This window comes from Embiotoca jacksoni, unplaced genomic scaffold, assembly GCF_022577435.1.
Source record: "Embiotoca jacksoni isolate LCO1_2020_lvr unplaced genomic scaffold, fEmbJac1.0.p SCAF_22, whole genome shotgun sequence".
NCBI classification, from domain to species: domain Eukaryota; kingdom Metazoa; phylum Chordata; class Actinopteri; family Embiotocidae; genus Embiotoca; species Embiotoca jacksoni.
In genome coordinates this window covers 8,883,001-8,904,319 of record NW_027185363.1, presented here as the reverse complement: position 1 = coordinate 8,904,319, position 21,319 = coordinate 8,883,001, and the positions used below count along the sequence as shown (strand labels likewise).

Genomic DNA, 21,319 nt, shown 5'->3' with positions numbered 1-21,319 from the left:
GGCATTTGATTGATATGTCTGTCGGTGTGTGAGCCATGTTCAAGGCCACATTATTTCTGCTGTCCCCCTCCCCCAGACAAATGCTGTCATAAGATTTGCCCTGAGGCCTTGTGCATTATCCACAGTCCCTCAAGTTCCCTGTGAAGCCCATCTAATCTGAGGGCTGTAATCCCCCTGTTAGCTCTGCGACAGTCTGCTACCTACATCTGCTGACCTGCCTGCAGTCCGCCCCGCTGGCCCGTCCGTCCAACCCCCATCCCCACCTTCCCAGGCCCCTGCTACCCCCAGGATCCTATTAGCTAAGTCCTGGCTATACAGCACTTTAAAGGGATGTGTTGGAGGTAATCCGCACGTTTAGAGTTTTACCCTCAGCAAACCTTGCCTGTAAGCATCCTGGACAATACACCCTAAGTGCTAAGCCTATTAGCCTCCATTAGCTCCCAGGATGTCCTAAAAACACCTTGGGGATAAATCTGGGAATGCAATCGGTTTATGTAGAGCTATGTGGCGCGAACACACGCACCCTCCACCTCCTTCACTGCCAATGTCACAACAGCTCACATCAGCAAATGGGAAGAAATGTATTTTAATGTCTCTGTAATTCCCAAGTGGGCACTAAGCTCAAAGCCTCGGGCCTTGTGTAATATATTCTCGCCTTTACACACTCTTACTGGGAATTACTGATGGACACTTTCGTATGTGATACAGTAAACAACAAAACACGCCTAAATACGATTAGGTTGTTTTTCGGCAGAAATGTATGAGCTCACAGTTAATAATTAAATCTTAGCGAAGTAAATCAGTCAACCAAGTCATATAAGTGTGATCCCTATAAATCTCAAAAGCAACTGGTTATCAATACACCGGTGTTCAGGTTGCTTTCAGACAAAGAAGTGCCCTGAAAACAGCGGCCTGTGTTCGCCCTGTCAAGAACCATCTCATTCAAATCACAGCATCTAATTTCCCCAAAAATAAACAACTAGTGATCTTTGAATAACACAGAAAGTTGTTTAAAACCATCGACAGCTATTTCAAGAATCCTCAGTGACTCTTCTAACATCCGCATGACTGTAAAAACTATTTTTAAACTGTTCAAAATGACCTGTTCTTTTTTTGTAAAAGACAGAAGAAATACAAGTCTATATGAATGAACTGAGTTAACTTTATTACTGTTCCAAGAACTTGGTTTGGTAGCACCATTCAAGTCAGTCAGTTCTGTTTATTCATCCCAATATCACGAGTCACAAACAACACCTTCTCTCCTTCAATTCAATACTACACAATTAACATAAAGTATAATGAATGCAGAAGATAAATCAATATACTGTATCTTGTGTATAAGATTTAATTGCAATTTGTGCGAAGACAATTCATAATTTCTTGTTATTATGAAGTCGCAGTCTTGAAAATAATGTAACAAATCAGTTTTATTGTCCAGCAGACACAATATTGTTTTTACCTAATGGCTAAAAGGGTGTGTTATTGTACTGGAAATACAATCAGAAAAGATGAAAATGTTGTTTAACAGCCCCCTCAATTTTTCCAACATTTATTTATTCAGAGAATAGATGCTTATCTCTGTGACTTGAATGTAACTGTAATGCAACACTGAAGCTTCTGTGGACTTGAGCCACTTGAAGGGATCCTGTATAAGGCCTGTTCTACACAGCTAACACTTTGATTAGGGTTAAGTCTCTTAAGTGAAGATGTAACCTGAAACTGCAGTACTCTGCTGTAACACATGTTCAAACCTCACCTCGCTCCACCTTCTTTTGGAGTTGGAGAATCTCAAATGTAAATTTCAGGCGGCTTTAACACTTTGTGAGTGAAACTGTTGTCAAAGGTGAGCTACAAAGATTCCTGCCATATTTCCTCAACAAGCAGAGGCCACACCGCAGCTGCTAAATCTGGGGATTGGACTCCTTGGATTTGCTGTTGCCTGGTTAATCTCATTACAGGAATGAATTAAAGGGAAAAATTGCTGACAACTTAGATAGACCCTGAGGAGGTCATATCAGACAAGACAGAAGTATTGTCTAGCCCTTCCTAATCCCTTCACACAACACACACCAGCTAAAGCCATGCATATTCTGTCAGTTGCATGAGGCAGATTATATTTCATGGGACTTGTGCAATAAGTGGCGAGCTGCAGGTCGTATTGATTTCATAAACATGAAAAACTGTGCATTGAAATGATAAATATCGATTCATATGTAGACATTTTAAATACAGACATAAATCTTCTCAGCTGATGAAAACAAGAAGCCATACAGTATGCATGTATTTTAGCATAATTCAATTTCAATAATTGCTATTTGCAGAATCTGGGCTAATGAATAGGTTAATTATATGGATTTCAAGGTTGTCCTGTAATCGCATTGGCTTTTAGATTAATCACCTACTGAGGCTTCATTCGCCTTTTACAAATTTAATGGCTCACATTATGCATGATAAGATTTTTTTTTTTAAATGGTTTACATAGATTTTAAGGTTGCTGCATTGTCATTTTTGATCACACTCTGGACCATTAATAGGCACTTATGTTTGTTGAAAATTATACAGTGTTGATTAGGTTACTTTAAAACGGCTAAGATACAAACCAAACAAATCAATCACAAAGAGAAGCGTACAGAAAATGTAAGAAAAGAATGTGAAATACTGATAAATAGACGTTTTCATTGACTTACCTTCAAATTCACACTCGGGAGGCTCGCAGTTTAATTTGTTCCAATTCAGGTATAAAAACAAAACAAAAACAAAAAACAAGTGAAAAATTTGACCAAAAAGCCTTTGGAGAGCTCAGAGAACCTGTCTTCCTTACTGCCCCTCTTTCACTTCCAAATAAACGGCCTTACTAAACCAGCCGGTCCGTTTGAGTGCAGCCTGCTGCCAGCTAACTGCCTTAACTAAAAAAGACCTTTTAAATACCGATTCATTTCATCTCCATTAGCTGGCCTTATCTCCTGCGGTAAGCCCTCCCTGCCCTGACATCACTATGATCTCCCATCCAACTGCTTTCCGCACCTTGCAACTGAAGTGTAATTACTGAAGCAGCACTGGTCCTAAGCATGGAGTGCTAAACCTCTTCCAACGTTTACCTCACTAATCCCTTGTTAGCACTTTAGGCCATGGTTAAGACACCTAAATGCTTAGCTTCCTTTTCCAGTGGCAAAATGGCCAACCCCTCCTTAACTGCTCGGGGGGAGAGGGGGGTGGGGGGGGGGTGGGCACATGCAGAGAAACTGCATGCTGCTGGTTGTGGACTTCCCACTGATAAGTCTTGTTTTTTTTTTTTTTTTTTTTTTTCCACGTCTAGTTTGGGTGTCAGAAGTATTGCGCTCCCCAGGGTGCCAAAAGGTTGACCCAAACATGCTTGGTGGTAATTTGCCAGAAATCCGGCTAAATGTTGGCTTGATCGTCCTCTCAGACCTCTTAATCTGACAGTTTGTGCTCACCAACCGCTTACAGCATGGGCCTCCACTTCTTTGAATTATGTTTTCTTTAATGCCTGGTGGGCGGCTAGGTGTGCACAGTGGGAGGGCAGGCATGGCATTTTGCTAAATGGCAGACATAATGAGGAGGGGGACAGTGTGATGCTGGATCCCTCTGCAGTCCTCAGGGAAGCAAAGAGCCCCCGGAGAGCTGAGATTGTGTTGTTTATCAAAAACACAGAAGGCACGACCTCAGCAGTGTCGGTTATGGAATCATCAAGGGTGAAGTCACTGCACAATAAAACCTTATTATAAACTGATTTTAAGATTTCTTTTCAACCTGAATTAAACCAATTTAATGTTGGTAAAATAACGCATATGTAGGCTAATTCAGTAGGTTACATGATCTGCCTTTTTTTTACTGGTATTTTTCCTTTTCCTTAATCAATTAATATTTTGCAAAGTTGTTTAGTTGGTTCCGGGTATTATAATTAATAATATATATATATATATATATATATATATATATATATAATATAGATTTTTAGCTTTTGCAGTGACTCAATGGATGCAAAAGTCAAACTGTCGGTTCAGGACTCATATCTCGACAAGTTGACAGCTATTCAGTGCCACGCAAATTAGTCCAGACATGTTCCTGTCGGGATGAATTGTAATTCCGTCGATCCCTTTCTCTGGTGCCACCATAGCAAAGTTTTAATTGGTCCAGGATGCTGTTTTTTTTTTTACCAAATTACGGACCGTCCTGTCGGCCCCATTTCTTAGTGAATATTAGCATGCTCACATGATAAACTGAGATTATTATTATTATTATTATTATTATTATCAAAATGAACGCAGGTAGAAATGTATTTTTGTAAATCCCTTTGCATTTCGTGCATGAAAGGTGCTCTAAAAAGAACCTGCCCACTAAGTAATCTGCACAGTATCTTCGTAATTGTGGGCAAGTTATGCTGATTTTAGGATTTATCTTAAAGTAGTCTCGTCACTGACTCTGTGAGCGCCTGTCGTCACGTTATGAAATCAGGTGGAAATTCGACTTAGTTATTCTGTTTATAAGGAGGGTTACTTCGAAGTGAAAGTGGAAATTGTACCTTCTGCGCTTCCGACATGAAGAGAGGCGGTCAGCGACAATGCTCAGGTGCGCTCTTGACATTCGAATAATCTTTATTTGGTGGTAATGGGCCCCGTGTGTGTCGCGCCAATACGTCAGATTACATCTCACATCACCCTGGTCTGTGCCCTGGACTTTTAGACTCTACCCTCAGCGTGTCGTTGCGTTCCTCCACCCGTCACTCATCCAGTTGTATTCGTCAGACCTTCCACAGCAGCCACAGTCGGCGTCGGGAGTTGAACGTGCGGTGAGATGCCATGACACGCACCGGGGTTGCACAGAGCTGTTGTTTTGTTTACTTCCTTGCCGCTGACCGTTAGCTTTAATGAGCTGGCGCGTTCTCCTTTGACCTCCCACTGACACAACTGTTTGTTACCTCACGCCTGCTGCTGAAGGTGTTTTCGACCTGCCTGGTTCAACAACCTTAGAAAACCCCTCGTTCCCTACTAAGACCACACGTCTCATCCGTTCTAGTATTAATCCGAACAGACACTGAACCTTATAAACTATTTGTCTTTCTGTTTATTTCACGGATCTGTTGAGACAACATTTCCTTCACATTTTTACACACGATTACGAATAAACTGACTCTTGGGGTTTTGCAGCTGTTGAGTTTTAATAATATATCTTTGTTGACACGAGGCATAATAATAATTTACAGCTACCTCATAACTAGTGATCTACTTCTATCTTTTCATTAATTCCTCGATTAAATCCTACTTAACCAAGCTGCCAACTAATATTCATTTCCCAAACATCTCATATATGACCTTTCATGAACAAAGGCTAATCAGATGAATCATAATTTATTAATTATTTTTTAGGATTATCAAGTACTGTACTTAATATTATAGTTTTTAACCTCATTACAACTAGTTGACAGCTGTGGCCTTGGTGGAGAACAGTCACAGTGGCAAGTCTTTGAATTGAACACATATTTACTTGATTATACAATCATACTTTTGCTGAAGCAACATCTTCAAATTTACTTGTAATGGACTATTTTTACTTCCTGGTTTGAGTCCTTTTACTTTATGATCTGAATATTTACTTTACCATTGAGAGTTAGTAAAACGATTCAGTCGCACCCTCCTTTCATAATGTGTTTTTCTTCCACATTATTTATTTTATTAATTTAATTCATTGTAGTGACAAAATTCATTATAATGCCTGTCATGGGTATCCGTTTAGAAAATAAGTTTACTTGTTTAGAAAGGAGACACGGAAATTCATGAAGGAAAATCATTTCTTTTGAGTTTGTTTAATGAGATAATGCCAGCATTTGTTTTGTTTACATAAACCCACACTATAAACAAACATTTTTGATAAGGATAAAGTTTTGCTGTGAGAGAACATCTGTCTTTTGCATTCCTAAAACTATTTCCTGATACTTTTCAGCCAATTTATCCGCTGATATATCAGCTTATTGGGAGAAGCAGCAGCAATGCTTATATTGGTGATAACTGTAGCATTATTATTGATAGGAGCCGCTACAGTAGGACAAACAGAAGCATCTGTAATATTGGCAGGTATATTAGTAAAGTAATATTATAGAATTATATTGGTATTCATCAGTTTTATGACACGTATTGACAACATGGTCAACATGTTTCACCCTTTTGATCAGGTGGTCATTCAAGGAACAAGTAGGTTTTACAGTAAAAAAAAATAAAAAATCCAAAGAAACCACTTATGAAGTACTTACAGGAATTAAGAGAACAGAGCATTAGGGCATCTAAACCGCTAATTTAAGAATCTCCAAGGTGTAAGCTTTTTATAAGGGATTTCTGTCCGTGTTGTTTGCACTCAGCATTGTGGCGTCAAAGTGAGGCGAAGAGATCAGATTAAGTTTAACCTCGAGAAATGGGTCCGGCTATAAATTCACTGGGTCAGAGCACGCCATCCATCTTCTAATTACAGCAACAATCTGGTGTCCGGATCACCTGCATTTCCTTGTATTCCTCCCCATCTAAAGACAACTGCGCTGAAGCTCTAATCCTTCTAAGTTGGAAGCATTACGTCTTTTGCGCTCAGTGGAAATCTCGTTTAGGTCTTGATTACAGCGAGATCCCGGATAGTCGGATTCTTCAGGATCAAGAATCCCTGAAATAACGTTTTGCTTGTTTTTCAAGAAACACTGAAAATGTGCCGCTTTTGTACACGTCAGCACAAACACCGAACGCAACACAAACAATGTGCCTTTGATTGAAGACGGGGATCACAACAATTCATGGTTAAAATCATTTTCTTAGGGGAAGAAAGCCCATTTTATTTTAGTGAGAAAGCCTTCTTAAGGTGTTTCTGGGCGGCTTATCTTGTTTCTAATCTGTGGAAGTAGCTCTCTCATGGCTGCATCAGCAAAAGACAAATACTTTGCCCTGCGACTTTCTCAACTTCTGATCGGAGTCAGAGAGAATCTCTGCAGCGGCATGTTTTGCAATTTTCTATAAAGTGATAGCTGTTGTACTAGATCCTTTCTAGACACTGAAACACTGAGCCAAATGCTGACTTCTCGCTGCTACCGTGCATGTAATCGCATTCCCAGCTTGTAATGATTCCGTTTTAGGGAATTTTTTTTTTTTTAAACGTTCCCGGAGTGTTCTTTTTAAAAAATAGTGGAACTATTATGTTTTTAAAGCACGTTATCCTACTCCGACGTACTAATATCCTGGGAACATAAAAAAAACAAAAAACATTTTGAGAATTAGGGCATGATGTTCTGTCAATGTCAGAGAAAGCTTTTTTAAGAACAAAGTATGTCAGCACGTTTTGAGCAAATTTGATCCGACCTCTGAGAAAAACATTCTCGAAAAAACAACTACGAAAAAACAGCGTTAAACATCGCAGAATATTTTCAAAACGTTTTTAGAGCAAAAACATTTTTCTAGCACGTTGGCGTGCTCACATTTGGAAATTAGCATTGAACGCAGAGTGCAGCTAAGGCTACCGTCAATATCATTAGTTTAACAAGGTTTTCAAATCTTTTGGTTGATTAAATGTCATCATTTTTTGTATATTTTACCACGGTAATTAAACCACAACAAGAGGCACACATCGAGAAAACACCATGAAAAAGCATCTGTATAACACTGACATCCATAGAGCCAAGTCATGTCATACGCTTCATCCTAAATCCTTGTAACATACCTAAGAAAATACAATAATATACATGATCAAAACTCTAAATATTTGCTTCACAGCCAAGGTCTGTGCACTACAGGGAAACCTTCACACTCATCTGTACTATAGCTTTTTCTGTCACAGGCTTGCTTATACTGTACAATACATATGAATTTGAACAGGTGCTAAATATCTCACACTGCTTTCTGAACATAACCTCAAATGCAAATATGTTGGAGGGGCTGTCATCGCTGACAGGCCGATAAATATGCCGTCAACGCTCTGAACTGTTCTGTACCCAGTTAAACAGGTAAGCAACAACCATGTTTCACCCTCTGCCGTCCAGGTGGTTTCCCTCACTCTGCTGTACGCTGTGGCAGCCAGCGCTCAGGTCATCATGCCAGGAAGACGCCCCAAGCCTGCTGTTCGGGAGAACTTTGACGCTGCACGGGCGACGACAAAACTTCCGCGGTGACCGTTCGTCCCACTAAACAAGATTGTGTGATCAACATCAAATTTAATGTTCTGCGTCTGCAGTATCTTGGTACTTGGTATGAAGTCCAGAAGCTGCCACACACTTTCCAGAGGGGCCAGTGCAGCACTGCCACCTACAGCCTGAAGAGCCCCGGAGTCGTTGGTGTCCTCAACAGGGAGCTGCTGTAAGTACTACAGCTTCATCTCCATTTAAATTTGAATACCGAAAAACAAATTGTGCAGCCTGTAAGAATTAGATATGTTAAGGTGTCTAATTCTATTAGTAAAAGTACATTTTTGATACATTGACTCAAGAATATTTAACATCTTTGCTGTCTTGTAGTGCCGACGGGACCATTAACACCATCAGTGGCTCTGCTGAGGCTCAGAGCCCCTCTGACCCTGCCAAGCTGCTGGTCTCCTTCTTCGAGAGTATTAAACCCTCATTAATTTCTTTACACAGATTACTCTTCCAACCTGTTAAAGTTGAGTTGTGTCTTAAACATACTGTACATGTAGAAATCATTCCCTCCTGACCGTCCTGTGCCTTCACACCTTCAGACTCTCCCGCTGCTCCTTACTGGGTCCTGTCCACCGACTATGATAACTACGTCCTGGTCTACAGCTGCACTGACCTCGGTGTGCTTCACATGGAGTTCGCCTGGATGCTGAGCAGGCAGCCCGCCCTGCCTGAGGAGACTCTCGAGGACCTGCACAGCACCCTGTCCTCCATCAGCGTCAGAGTGGACAAGCTGCTCAACACCAACCGGGACGCGTCCTACTGCAGCGCCATGCACCAGTAAACATGTCTCACCGAACATCCCCATGCAACGTCAAAGCAATAAACTTAAGTGCTTAAAATAAACGTGCAGGTTTTGGTCTCTCTGTGGGTCTCTGTGGCGGCACACTGACAGTATTTTTTACGCTACATTACCAACAAAAGTGGAGACTGCTAACTGTGGTAACTGAATCCTTTCTGTAAGTAAACTGCACATCGTTTTTTTCCATCACATTTTTATCATTAAAAGTATAGGCTAAAGAACAGAAACACCTCTCTGGCAAACTGCAGCCTCCAAAAGCACCACGCTATCGGATCAACACCTCTCTAATGGCTGTTGTATTTAGCTGCAACCTAATAAACTAAACAAATTTACATGATATGCATTCTTTACATAATAATCACGCTCATGATCAGCCCTCTTTGTACTCGCCTCCTTTGATCTATAAAGATATTTATATAGAAATATTTTTTTCACACTGCTCGTTAGTACAGCTGTGGAAAAACTGGCTTATGTTTGTGTGTGTACAGACAGTAGAGGTGTGTGTGTGTGTGTGTGTGTGTGGGAGGGGGGGGGCATAAATCACACCACCCTGAGATGATATATGACTTTATACTGTTTATAATGATTTTGTTAATTGTGTTATCTGGTTATCTGGTCTCTTTGATGTTTGCACACCAACCACGTGAATTTTCTTTTTGGATATTTAAAGTGGACATTTTTATTGGAAAAGTTTTTGTTTCATAGTAGGGACTTTTTTTTTTTTTCTTTTTCTTTTAATTATATGTATAATATAGCTTTTAAAATGGTTTAATCACGATTCCTGCATTCAGATTCATCAGATGCTGGTGTCGTTGTGTGTACCAGTTCCCAGTTAATTTGAACTTTTAAAGCCCTTCATGGCTTGGTTCCTGCTTATAATGCTGAAGTGCTGTTAGCAGATCCTCAGGCAGGCCTTCTCTGGATGTCCAAGACCCTGTTTAAGACCAAAGGAGGCCAGATTTTTTTTTTGCTTTGGCTCTCACTCCCTGAGCTCTAAGAGTCAGATCGTCTTAAATCACCGCTCAAAATGCATCTTTGAGATTTTGTTTTCTTCTGTTTTTTGTTTCCTCGCTTCACTTCAATGTTTAATGTTTGTGCTTTTGATATGTTTTTAGCTGTATAATTTATGTAGTTTGCTCCAGGGCATTTTTAACCCTCACTTTCTTGAAATTTGAAAGTTTCTATTTAATTGTTCTCCCATGTAAAGTACTTTGTTTTGAAATGTGCTACGTAATGAAGACGCTTAACATCCAAATTACTGTGAAAAGAAGAGTAAAGCATGTTTTTAAAAAGAGTATTGCTCTACAAAGATTGCAATCAGTCACTATTTTAAAAAGAAAAGTTTGGTTGGTAGTAAAACAGAAAACTTAACTGAAATTGTTCAAATCTGAAGCCTACTGTGCAGTTTAAACAGGACAGTTTGTCTTTGCAGAGCAGAATGAACTGGCAAAATACACCAAAACATGCAGTTGTTGTTGTTGTTGTTGTTGTTTTTGTTTTTTAAAATAGGTTTATTGCATTGACTTTGCACACTGTATAAACAACAAGACCAAGAGCACCAACTCACTGCATACAGCAGTGGGTCATGTCTTTATTCTAAGCCGTGCTCCGCCTCACACTCACAGTAGGCCGAAGTCTTTTTACTGGTTCATGGCACTGCAGTAAGTCTCGTCCTGGTTGGTGGGGACCATCTTGTTCACGTTGACTTCAATGGAGGACAGGATGGTTTGCAGCTCTATGATGGTCTCCTCAGGCAGGGTGGGCTCCCTGCTTAGGATCCAGGACAGCTCTATGCGGAACAGGCCAAAGTCAGTGCAGCCGTAGACCAGAGAGTGCCCCTCATAGTCGGTGGACAGGACCCAGTAGGGACCAGGGGGAGAGTCTGTGGAAGAAACGAATTGAAGAGTCAAAGCTGGTGGAGGACCGTGTGTGTGTATTAGTATCTATAAATGACTGAACTTGAATGTTAGAGTATTTTTGTAACGAGTTAAACTCCTTTACTGTCAAAGGAGACCTCAAGCTTGGCAGGCTCAGCGCGGTTCTTGACCTTGGCAGAACCGACGATGGAATTAATGGTTCCATCATCGCTGAAAAGTACAAATTAAACAGGAAAAAGTAATTTAGTTATGCATTCACTCAGTCTAACTTTTGAAAAGCCTGCAGATGAAATATGCTCTTATTTTTACAAACTGCATTGCTTTCAGAATTTTGAAACAGTATAAAATTGATCAGTTAGTGATTCTCAGACTTTTACTCAAGGACATTCAATACTTCTAAAGCATAAATGTAAAAAAAAAAAAAGAAGTAAATTGTACAACGTGGATTGAAAAACCAAGAGCAGTAGACACCTTTGTGGAAATGATCAGGAATCTATAACAATGCTGTTTTTGTGGAATTACAATCTAGTTTACAGAATAAAAAGACTTAATTTCCTTGAAAATTATTATTTCAACATCTGTGACAAGGACGGTCCGTGAGGAGGAATTGCAGTTAAAAAAAAAAAAATAGAGTTTAAACAGCACCTTTCTTAAGAGTGAAAGCATATTTACTTAAGTCTAAAATGTTAACATTTTAAGCAGTGTTCACTCACAGCAGCTCACTGTTAAGGACTCCGATGACTCCAGGACTCTTCAGGCTGTAGGTGGCAGTGACGCACTCACCTTTCTGGAAGCTAGTTGGCAGCTTTTTGATCTCATACCACTTCCCAATGTACTGCAGAGGAAGGACAAGAATCACAGCAGGAACTAAACATTTAATCACCTGTGATTTTACATGCTGCTTAAAATCAACAGTAGCAGAGTAATGATAAGATGTTTCGTATTCACCTTGGTTGGATCAAAGTTGGCCTGAACTGCAGCCTTGGGATATTTGCCAAACTTCAAGACCTGAGCGCTGGCTGCAAGAGCAAACAGAAGTCAGATAAATCACCTGCATGGCCTTCATCTTCTTAACTCAACCTGTAGAGAATGAATAAGACAACAGCAGTTTACTCTGGAGTTCAGAACACAAAACAAACGTTTGAGAATCATCGAGAGAAGAAAAGAGCAGGAGACATGAGCAGAAATTTAAAGAAAGAGTCATGGCATGCTCGACAGTATGTGACCAGCTGTACTACCTTTGTGCACAACATCCAGTTTCCGAGGGTCTTTTAAGGACCCGGACACCTGTTGCTTCATTATTGATCACTTTCCTAAATCCCTCCTCTGTGATGAGGTGGGAGTGAGTGTGAGAGTTGCCACCTGTTCAGATGGATACACTGTTCAAATAGGCCTCTCACCAATTTCAGGTGAGTGGTGTGATCATGTCTTTGTAGTGGTGTGTACTGCAGGGATCTCATTCATTTACCTCAGTCTATTTATCTCAAAGGCAGTCATATTTTTTTTTCTAAAAAAGGGAACTAGGCCAAAAAACAGCAGGACCAATTTTACAAAAGCAAGAGCTAAAGTGAAATAAAAATATAGATTTGCGTTGGTGCGCCAGCAGACACGAGCATGCAAGCAAGCTCATATTCTGTGAAATATATTTTTTTAATTTTGTGGGCTTAAGAGGCCACATTTGCCCTGAGGCTGTTTTTTTTTGTTGTTTTGAAAATGAGTTGTTTTTTTCATCTCTTGAACTGTGGTCATAGAAATGATGTCTTTTACATATTTATTTTGAGAAAGAGGAAATTATTGCACAGGCACAGTCTTTTATAAGCTTTATTATTTCAGAACAGAGTTAGAGTCAGATTGCTATCAGCTGTTATCTTTAGAAAAATAGGCAAAAGAGGGAGGACAGCTCGCCAATGCAAAATCTGACCACAGACCCTAAAGTCATTTGAGAAAAATTTAGCTCATTTAACCAAATGCAGAATCTAAAAAGTGTTGATAAAAAAAAAAAAAAAAAAGCCAGCAACTGTTTAGCTTAGCAAAAAGACTGAAAACAGGAAAAAAAACAAATGGCCTGGCTCTGTTGAAATGAGAGTAAATCTGACTAGCAGTAACTCTGAAGCTCACTAAAACACCGAACCTGTCTAAGAACGTGCTAAAAAGCAGCCCTTACACAACCATAACCAGAAAACCGCAGACGTTTATGTGTCTTTGAGCTGTGATAATCTAACCAGCAGCTAGTGGTTCAGTTAGCTCCCTATTTACTATACAAACATTAGGTTCTTTGATCTTCTCAAGTAAGTCTTGCCAATAAGCATATTTATTTTAGAATTTTTTTAAGACACTGTGGTTATGTTGAAAAGATATACTTCAGCTAATGTGTGTGAGTCTTTGCCTTCACATTCACCACTTAACATCGACAAAAAAACAACAACAACTGATTTTGCAGCCCCGTTACCAGCATCAGGCTTTCTATATTCAGACCGAAGTCCAAGCCAACATTTACTGCATCTTCCTGCTTTTATAGACCTCAAGTTCTCCTCTCACTAAAGGACACACAGGTGTGCAGAGAGATATAACAGGGCACTCAGATCCCACATCAGCTCTCCCTGCCTCTGGACTCACTTTAATCCGTGCCCTGCTTTTACTCAAAGCTTTGAGGGCCTCGGAAACCACTTGCACTGGAAGAGGGTTGAAGATGAAGTAGTGTTTGCTGGTTCATCAACAAAAAGGATGTAGAAAACAGACTCTGACTGAGAGCTGCAGGACTTAAACTGCTCAATAAATGCACTGGAGGTGTAAATGTAATTTAAACGCAGCAGAAGAATGATTGAAAACAACAGAGTCTTGTAATAAACAACAACAGATGCTGTTCAGTGGATTTCCTTCGATTCAGAGCCAGACATTTAAACGACGTTTGAATTGGCCTGCATGTAAGGTAACAATTTACAGTATAGTGATTCCTAAACACGAAGCATAGCTTATAGCTTGATGGCAGTGGCATCAGTTTAGGACATACTTGTTCATTAAAGATTAAAAACACCTCTTTTGTGCCAATGATGGCACATAAGGGATCAGCAAAGTTATGACAGTTATTCCTGAGAAGGACTAAATGTAATTTTATGATTGTTAAATTTTTACTCAAAATACAATTTTGAACTTTTTGGTGGCTCCAAAGAAAAAAATTCTAATATAGCAACTGTTCAAAGACAACTTTCTTCTTAGATCCTGCTCATTTATTTTGCAAACAACCATGCAGTGAAAAAGTCTGCACTACTTTTTTGAGCATAAGCACAAGAAATGTTGGTTGATTGACAGATTTATAGATTCATTATTTTTCATTTTTTGGGGTGAAAATATGCACCCATGAACAGTTTAGAAGTTAATGTGTACGTATTGTTTGATTCTTGCTTCCAAAAGACTCCTCTCTCTGCAGACTCTTTGACAAAAAGAATAAAAGCACAGATGTTACTGATAACATTACAGAGGTGTCAAAGAGAGCTTAACATCATAACACCAGTCAGGTTAGTTAGTTTCATTGATTATCCAAACAGAAATTCCTTTTGTGTCCGAGGTCATTGTCAGATAAACTGGATGGTTCTTCAGAATAAGAGACACAACTATCATATCAGCTACTAACATTAAAAGCATCGTTGAGTCTGAAACAATATGGCTGATTTGAAGTGAAAAACATATCAAAGCCTTCTGGTGTCTTCCGCTAGATCCAAGGCTGCACTAATCTATATTTCATAAGACCAGTGGTACAAATGACCATCCAACTCTGCAGTTAGTGTTCACAGCTGCCCCCAAGAGATAAAAAAAAAAAAAAAAAAAAAAATCACTTAATGCCTAATTCTCTACAGTGTGAACTGCACACGCCAATTATCAAGCACACTGTTTTGGAAGTTAGTGTACAAAAAATATCGACGGGATCTCATGCAGTACATCTGAAGCCGCTGTGAATCGTTTGGCAACTTTGGAAAGTCAATTAAATCCTCACAGAGAGACAACAAAATGAGATACTTTTTATTTGTATTCCAGGATTTTGAACTGTTTCAACTGCAACAACATTTCCTTTTTCGCTTTACATTGTGGGAGAATAGTGGGCTTCAGGGTGGCCACACACTATGCTAAAACTCTGCCTAAAATGAATAGCAGTTTAGATTTGATACCTGGCAACTACTTTTTAATTTTTTTTTAATTTCAAATTTATCAACGTTAGCAACAACTTAATCCCTGATGGAGGTTTAAAAAAAATAAAATAATCAGGTGAGGGTCTGTGCACAATGGAAATGTGGAGGTGCAGCGTTCCCTCAGATTTGGCTCGGTGTGTCTGCAGAGAGTAAAATGTACACTATGATTTGCTGGTTGAAGTGTTTGAATGGGAAGTTAGCATGAAGTCAGAGCTTAAAAGAGCGCCATCGACTGTAACTCAGACTCTCGCATCACAGCACTGAACACTGTTTACTAAACTCTGAAAGCACCACAAGTGAAGACAAAAGAGAAATTTGATTTCCAAAACAAAACATTATTAATGACTCCCATGTGTTCAAAGCAAGTATGATGCAGATTTTCATCTGAAATGTACCTTTACAGTCTGTATTTTTCTGCATCTTTAAGGTTCCCTTTTTTAAAAAATAATTTCTCTCCTTTGGAACAAGTCTGCCAGTGTGGTTGGTTCTTTCCTTGATCATCTGACCAGCACCCAGCGCCTCAGCTGCAACCCGGCTTTGATGTGTCTGGCTGCAGCTAACAAGTTGTTCCCCTCTGAAGTGTATTAGCTGGAAATTGAGCTTTTTGATCTTTTTCTTCTTTAATTGAACCTTGTTTGTAACCAGGGGGCTTTGTCTGGAAGCACACAGCATTACATCGTCTTTGCATGTAACTGACAGTTTTTACTTTAAACTATTTTGAGTGTTAAACAGCAGTGACATGTTTCAGATATTTAAATGTCAGGATAGCTGCTCTAAAGGATAAACACTATTAAAATCGTACTTTTTTTTATGGGCAAATTATTCTGTGAATTGACTGTTTGGAAATTTAATTTTGTGTATATATTTGTGAATTTGGACCACAAACATGTTTTATTAGTTCGCGTCATAATCTGGAGGATTTTGTTGGCATTTATAAATCATTTTTAAAATTCAGTTTGAAGAATGCTTCCGGGCCTCTGGAGTTCAGACAGCAGAGCATCAGACTTGTAATCTGAGGGTCCAGGCTTAAAATCCCTGCAGGCACTTTGAAGGCAGATCATGCAGATGTCAGATGAGTTTTGGAAGTTGAGAACCTGTGTGTGCGACTGATAAGTTCCCAGTGGGCAGCCCTGTATCATATGTGATCCATGGTCATGCGTGGGTTAAATGCAAAAGTCAAATTACTGATTTCTCACCCTGAATAAGAGGATTGAACCGGTGGCCTTCTGATCATGAGCTTGCATCACTTTTACAGGAAAGTTCTGGTTCTAGGACCACGGATCTGCCATACCACCAGGAGAACCAGCCCACTTTTCCACCAATTAGTTACAGAACTGTTGAATCACTGTAATTACTCCCCTCCCCTATAAAATCCTTTATATAATGAGGACTAGGTTTGACATTCAATCTCTTAGGTTTGTGGATCAACTTTAAAATGTCTTTAAATAATACATCTGCTGCTTGTGTCAGTAAAGACATCATGCAGCTCTGCAACTTGTAAGCCAGTTAAATATATATATATATATATATATATATATATATGTAAAAATAAATATAAAAATCACCAATAAAAAACAACAAAACAACATAATGTTGTTGGCTGTCTAAAAAAGGAGAACATCCAGATTGTTTTATTTCATTTCTTCTGGTATGTCCCCCATGACTCCAATTTACTAATAGCTTACTTCATGTCTGAAATAAAGCTGCCTTTAAACAAAGACGCCTGTTGATGACACGGAGACGCAGAAGTGCAAAACCTCGCGGAGAGCTAACTCGAATACCAGAATCTGTAGAGAGAGAACACATATCTGAACCAGCAGCACACAGAGGTAAGAGAAAACCCTGCTTGTTGATGTGTATATATATGGACCATGGATCACCACTAGCGCATTTCTGTGTATACAAATGTTTATTTACTTAAATTGATATTGTTGTTTGTTTTTAAAAGGTATTTAACACTTATTTAATGGGGCAAAATCTTTGTCTGGCTCTTCAACAGTCATCTTTACTTTTGCGTTTCAGTTGTGCCAGATTTCTGTTACTTTATTGCCTTGTCTTCACTTTATTTGTGATCCATTTTTGACACTATCTGCAGGTAACAAAGGCCCATCTCTACCATGAAGTTACCTTTCGTTCTACTTTTTGCCCTCGTTCTCCCCGCCATCAGGGCTCAGATCCCCCACTGGGGCCCGTGTCCAGAACCAGCGGTTCAATCTGCCTTTAACCTTAAACAGGTATGAGTTTGTGCAGAATATGTTCAATAAATTGCCTGTGGATGATATAAGGTACTTCTATCTTGTCGTTTAATATATATATATATATATATATATATATATATATATATATATATATATATATATATATATATATATATATATATATATATATATAAAAATAGATCCCAGACTGTTTTGCAGCACATTTAGTGTCTGATGGTCTGATTGTCAGTCAGCTCACAAGTTTGGCTTCTATTTAATCAGAAATGTTCCTGCATTAAAAATGTACTGAACATTTTGTTGTATTTAATTCGTATTTAGCAAAGAAATACATGAGTAAAGTTCAATTGGGTCAAAACCTTAAGTATTACTTCAGTAAATAAGTTAAAATATACTTTATAGTCCAAAAGGGGAACCTAAACTTGGCCATAGTGTGACACTGTATACAATTTACTTAATTACTTTCCACTGCTGGTACAGAATAGGTTTAATGGGACACCTGCCATATATTTTTACAGAATCTATTAAAGTATGTAGATTTATTCATAGTCTCAGCTAACATTTCTCCAGATTGTTTTTGAACTCGCGTTTGTTTTTGGCCTCACAGTTCATGGGGAGATGGTTTGAAATTGCCAAACTGCCAGCCCAGTTTGAGAAGGGCCGATGCATTGAAACCAATTTCACTTTGAAGATAGACAACTCCATTCGAGTGGTCAGCTCTGAAATACTGTGAGTCCTATGAGCAATTTATTTGTGCAAATGTGGAATCAGGAGATAATGACTGCATGGTGTGTGTTCTTTTTTATTCAACATGAAATCTGTCTGTCTGGAATAAAACAGAAAAGGAGAGCTGAGGAAAATCAAGGGGACTGGTATCATAGAAGATCTGAAGAATCCAGCCAAGATGGGAATAAGTTATTCTTACGGTGAGAGAGACAACATTCAGTACACTTTTGAGTATAACTGCTACCGTTGGATGTTGTTTAACTAGCTGGTAATGTTGTGTGTTTATCAGCCTCATACTGGACAGATTAATCTCTCTCCCCGAGATCTGCTTGTGGTCTTCTTCTGGGCTCCTTGTTGACTTCCTATGTGTTCCTGTGTGTTCACCCCAGTCCTTCCCTATTCCCCGTACTGGATCCTCTCCACTGACTACGTGAACTCGGCCCTGGTGTACTCCTGCACGGACATCCTCAGGCTCTTCCACGTCGACTTTGCCTGGATCATGAGCCGAACAAGGACACTGCCGGACGCCACTGTTGAGAAAGCAAAGGAGATCTTCGCCAACAACAACATTGACGTGACCAGGATGATTGCCAGCAAGCAGCAGGGATGTGAGAAAACTCTCTGAGCGATGACTGCAGTGCAACACAAGATGGTGCTGTTGTTGACAGAAGGGGGAGAAATGATTCCAGTATTTGTTCCAGAAAAATCTTTGACTAATATTTTACAGTAATTGTGATTAGGAGGGTAAACTATGTTGGTTTGTGTGTGAAACACAGTTTTCTATTTTACATTAATGTTTACAGCACTATTTAACTGCCTATACAATATAGTAAGTAGTTTGATGTGATGGTGTTTGAAGTACAAGTAATAGCTGGGAGGTTCACTTTAAACTGCCAGTTTGGTTGAAATAAAAAATGTTTAATTGGTGGTATACAGTAGTAGAATTATATTGGAATCAAGTGATACTGAGCAACCTGAATATTTATACAAACTGGAAACATAAAGGATCCAATTAGTGTTAATAAAAGTCAGTGAAACTTCATGTGATCTTTGTTTGTTCTGAAGCATTTTTAGGGTCTGAGCACCGAAAGTGCGAAAGCCCTATTGTTATTTGTAAAAATATTATTCTTTTTATCCTGAAAGTTTGAATGCATTTTTGGAGGCTCTATAATATTCAAAAACTCATGGTGAAAAATTTCGTATTTTAGTGAAGTCGTGAGTGGGTGTGGCCAGATGGATCGCTAGTGCCCCCTATACAGACGGCTACATTTACGTGCATGCACGAAAATCGGTGGACATGTGTATCACACCTAGACGTACAAAAAAGTTACATTGCACCATTATGTCAACTCAACAGGAAGTCCGTCATTTTGAATTTAGTCGCCATTTTTGGTGATTCGCACATGTTGTACTTTAACGAACTCCTCCTAGGGATTTTGTCGGACCGACTTGAATTTTTTTCTGTGCACTCTTAACATGTTTGGGATTAAAAGTTGTTAAAATAATTAGTTTTCATTGATGGGTGTGCCCGTGGCGTGGCGGCCATTTTGAGCATCTCGCCATGAAACTACAAGTTGCTCTAAATCTTATGTACATGGACCGACCTTCTCCAAACGTTACAGGTATGATAACAGTCCAGCCCTGAAGACACCTATATGGTAATATTCACTCATAGCGCCCCCTGGTGGCAACTGGAAATTACACTTTTCATAATTTCACATGCTACGTCGATGTGGTTGATCACATGAACCTAAAGTCGGGTCAGAATAGCCTAAACATGTGGTTGATGATATACTGAGAATTACGTTTGACTTTGTGAAAGGGCGTCGCCGTGGCGATGCGGCAAACTGCGCCACCAATCTTCCCAGGAGTAAGACAACATTGTGACAAATCTTTGGCTCACTGCAACCTATAACTGCACCGTACATAAATATTCATTCAAATGCGACCAAAATTACCACAGACATTCTTTGGATAGTAGATGAATATATTTTCAAGGGGGTCTGCAGTGATATTAAATATCTTCCTGTAATGTGTAGTGTATGCAAAACTTTTTCAATTTCTCCAAACGTTTCAACTTCACTAAAAGTTGAATCACCATCAACAGGCCAAGGTGGAATCTGAACCATTAATAGCAACTTTGGTGAAGTAGAATTTTTTTACTTGCTGAGTCACTGGACGCTCTGAGTAAATGGTAAATGGTCTGTACTTGTATAGTGCTTTATCACCTTTCGGTCTCAAAGGGCTTTAACATGGTTTTCCCATTCACCCATTCACACACTAATGAGACAGATCACCATGCAAAGTGCTGCCATCAGGAGCATATTCACACACCGATGGTACACCATCGGGAGCAACTTAGAGTTCAATGTCTTGCTCAAGGGCACTTAGGCATGTGGACAGGAGGAGCTGGGGATGGAACCACCAACCTTCTGATTAGTGTACAACCCACTCTACCGTCTGAGTCACAGCCTCCAACACCGTGAACACTTTCTCATGCCGTGACTCATACTCTGGCGCCAAAGATAGTCCAGCGGTCTAGGACGCCGACACCGGGCTGGAAACGACCTCATGAAGACACGGGTTCCAGCCCCACTCAGGTATCACACGGTACATGGTTTACGGAGGGCGAGTCCCCTCAATAAGCCACATGGTTCACGGAGAGAGAATCACTGTAAGGGTAAGCCATGTGGTTCACAGAGGGCGAGACCTCCCAAGGCAAGTCTCTCTAAGGGTAAGCCACATGGTTCAGTATTGTATGTGCAGTCATACTAATAGAGAATGACTTTTTTTTTTTTTTTTCTTCATTGTGCACTGGTTAGAGTTGCTTTACAGTGAGAAGTAACTTGAGGCATGCAAGTCAGTTCAGAAAAAGGTCATACTCCAAAAAGTGATAAAAAAAAAAAGGTTTGGATTGTACCAATTTACCACACTTCCTTTTGGGTTGTTCGGTGCCCCAGCCACTTTCCAACGCCTCATGGACCGGGTGCTGCGTCCGCATGCTGCATATGCTGCCGCCTACCTGGATGACGTTATCATCCACAGCACCACCTGGGCGGCGCATGTGCAGCGGGTGGGCGCGGTGCTGGAGTCCCTGAGGTAGGCTGGGCTCACCGCCAACCCAGGGAAGTGTGCAGTTGGACGGAGGGAAGTACAGTATCTGGGCTACCACTTGGGCAGGTGCGCCCTCAAGTGGACAAGACTAAAAAAGAGGTGAGGCAGGGAGTAGGTTAGGCCGGATGGCTCCCAGGCCTAAGTCGGGCGGTGGGGGTATGTGGTGGCGGGGCGTGGTTTGGCTCAGCTGCAGGAGGGACTGATTGGGGCTCAGGGACAGGTGC

At 40.0% G+C, this 21,319-nt stretch overlaps 3 protein-coding genes across 3 annotated transcripts; 2 read left to right on the top strand and 1 right to left on the bottom strand.

Moving 5' to 3' along the window:
- Positions 1-6,160: 6,160 nt before the first annotated feature.
- LOC138203249 (apolipoprotein D-like) lies at positions 6,161-8,960 on the top strand. Its single transcript, XM_069158001.1, has 5 exons — positions 6,161-6,209; positions 7,986-8,134; positions 8,221-8,342; positions 8,501-8,589; positions 8,719-8,960. Exons 1-5 carry the CDS (start codon positions 6,161-6,163, stop codon positions 8,958-8,960), a joined length of 651 nt encoding a protein of 216 aa, XP_069014102.1.
- A 1,658-nt stretch (positions 8,961-10,618) lies between these two features.
- Positions 10,619-11,921, bottom strand: apoda.2 (apolipoprotein Da, duplicate 2). The gene is given in 5 exon segments (XM_069158053.1): positions 10,619-10,860; positions 10,980-11,065; positions 11,569-11,690; positions 11,804-11,891; positions 11,893-11,921. Coding segments are annotated over 5 exon segments (567 nt in total).
- A 5,235-nt stretch (positions 11,922-17,156) lies between these two features.
- On the top strand, positions 17,157-18,919 carry apoda.1 (apolipoprotein Da, duplicate 1). The gene is made up of 4 exons (XM_069158052.1): positions 17,157-17,273; positions 17,863-17,984; positions 18,096-18,181; positions 18,371-18,919. The coding sequence occupies exons 1-4, from the start codon at positions 17,157-17,159 to the stop codon at positions 18,604-18,606; spliced, it is 561 nt and encodes a 186-aa protein (XP_069014153.1). The 3' UTR covers positions 18,607-18,919.
- Positions 18,920-21,319: the final 2,400 nt, after the last annotated feature.

Bases quoted from the DNA above. Each gene is read 5' to 3' on its own strand.
- LOC138203249 (XM_069158001.1), top strand. From the start codon at position 6,161: ATGGTCAACATGTTTCACCCTTTTGATCAGGTGGTCATTCAAGGAACA. The intron at 6,210-7,985 runs GTAGGTTTTACA...TTCTGTACCCAG, and splicing joins GGTGGTCATTCAAGGAACAA to TTAAACAGGTAAGCAACAAC. The intron at 8,135-8,220 runs GCGACGACAAAA...CTGCGTCTGCAG, and splicing joins AGAACTTTGACGCTGCACGG to TATCTTGGTACTTGGTATGA.
- apoda.1 (XM_069158052.1), top strand. From the start codon at position 17,157: ATGAAGTTACCTTTCGTTCTACTTTTTGCCCTCGTTCTCCCCGCCATC. The intron at 17,985-18,095 runs GTGAGTCCTATG...GGAATAAAACAG, and splicing joins GTGGTCAGCTCTGAAATACT to AAAAGGAGAGCTGAGGAAAA. The intron at 18,182-18,370 runs GTGAGAGAGACA...TGTTCACCCCAG, and splicing joins GGGAATAAGTTATTCTTACG to TCCTTCCCTATTCCCCGTAC.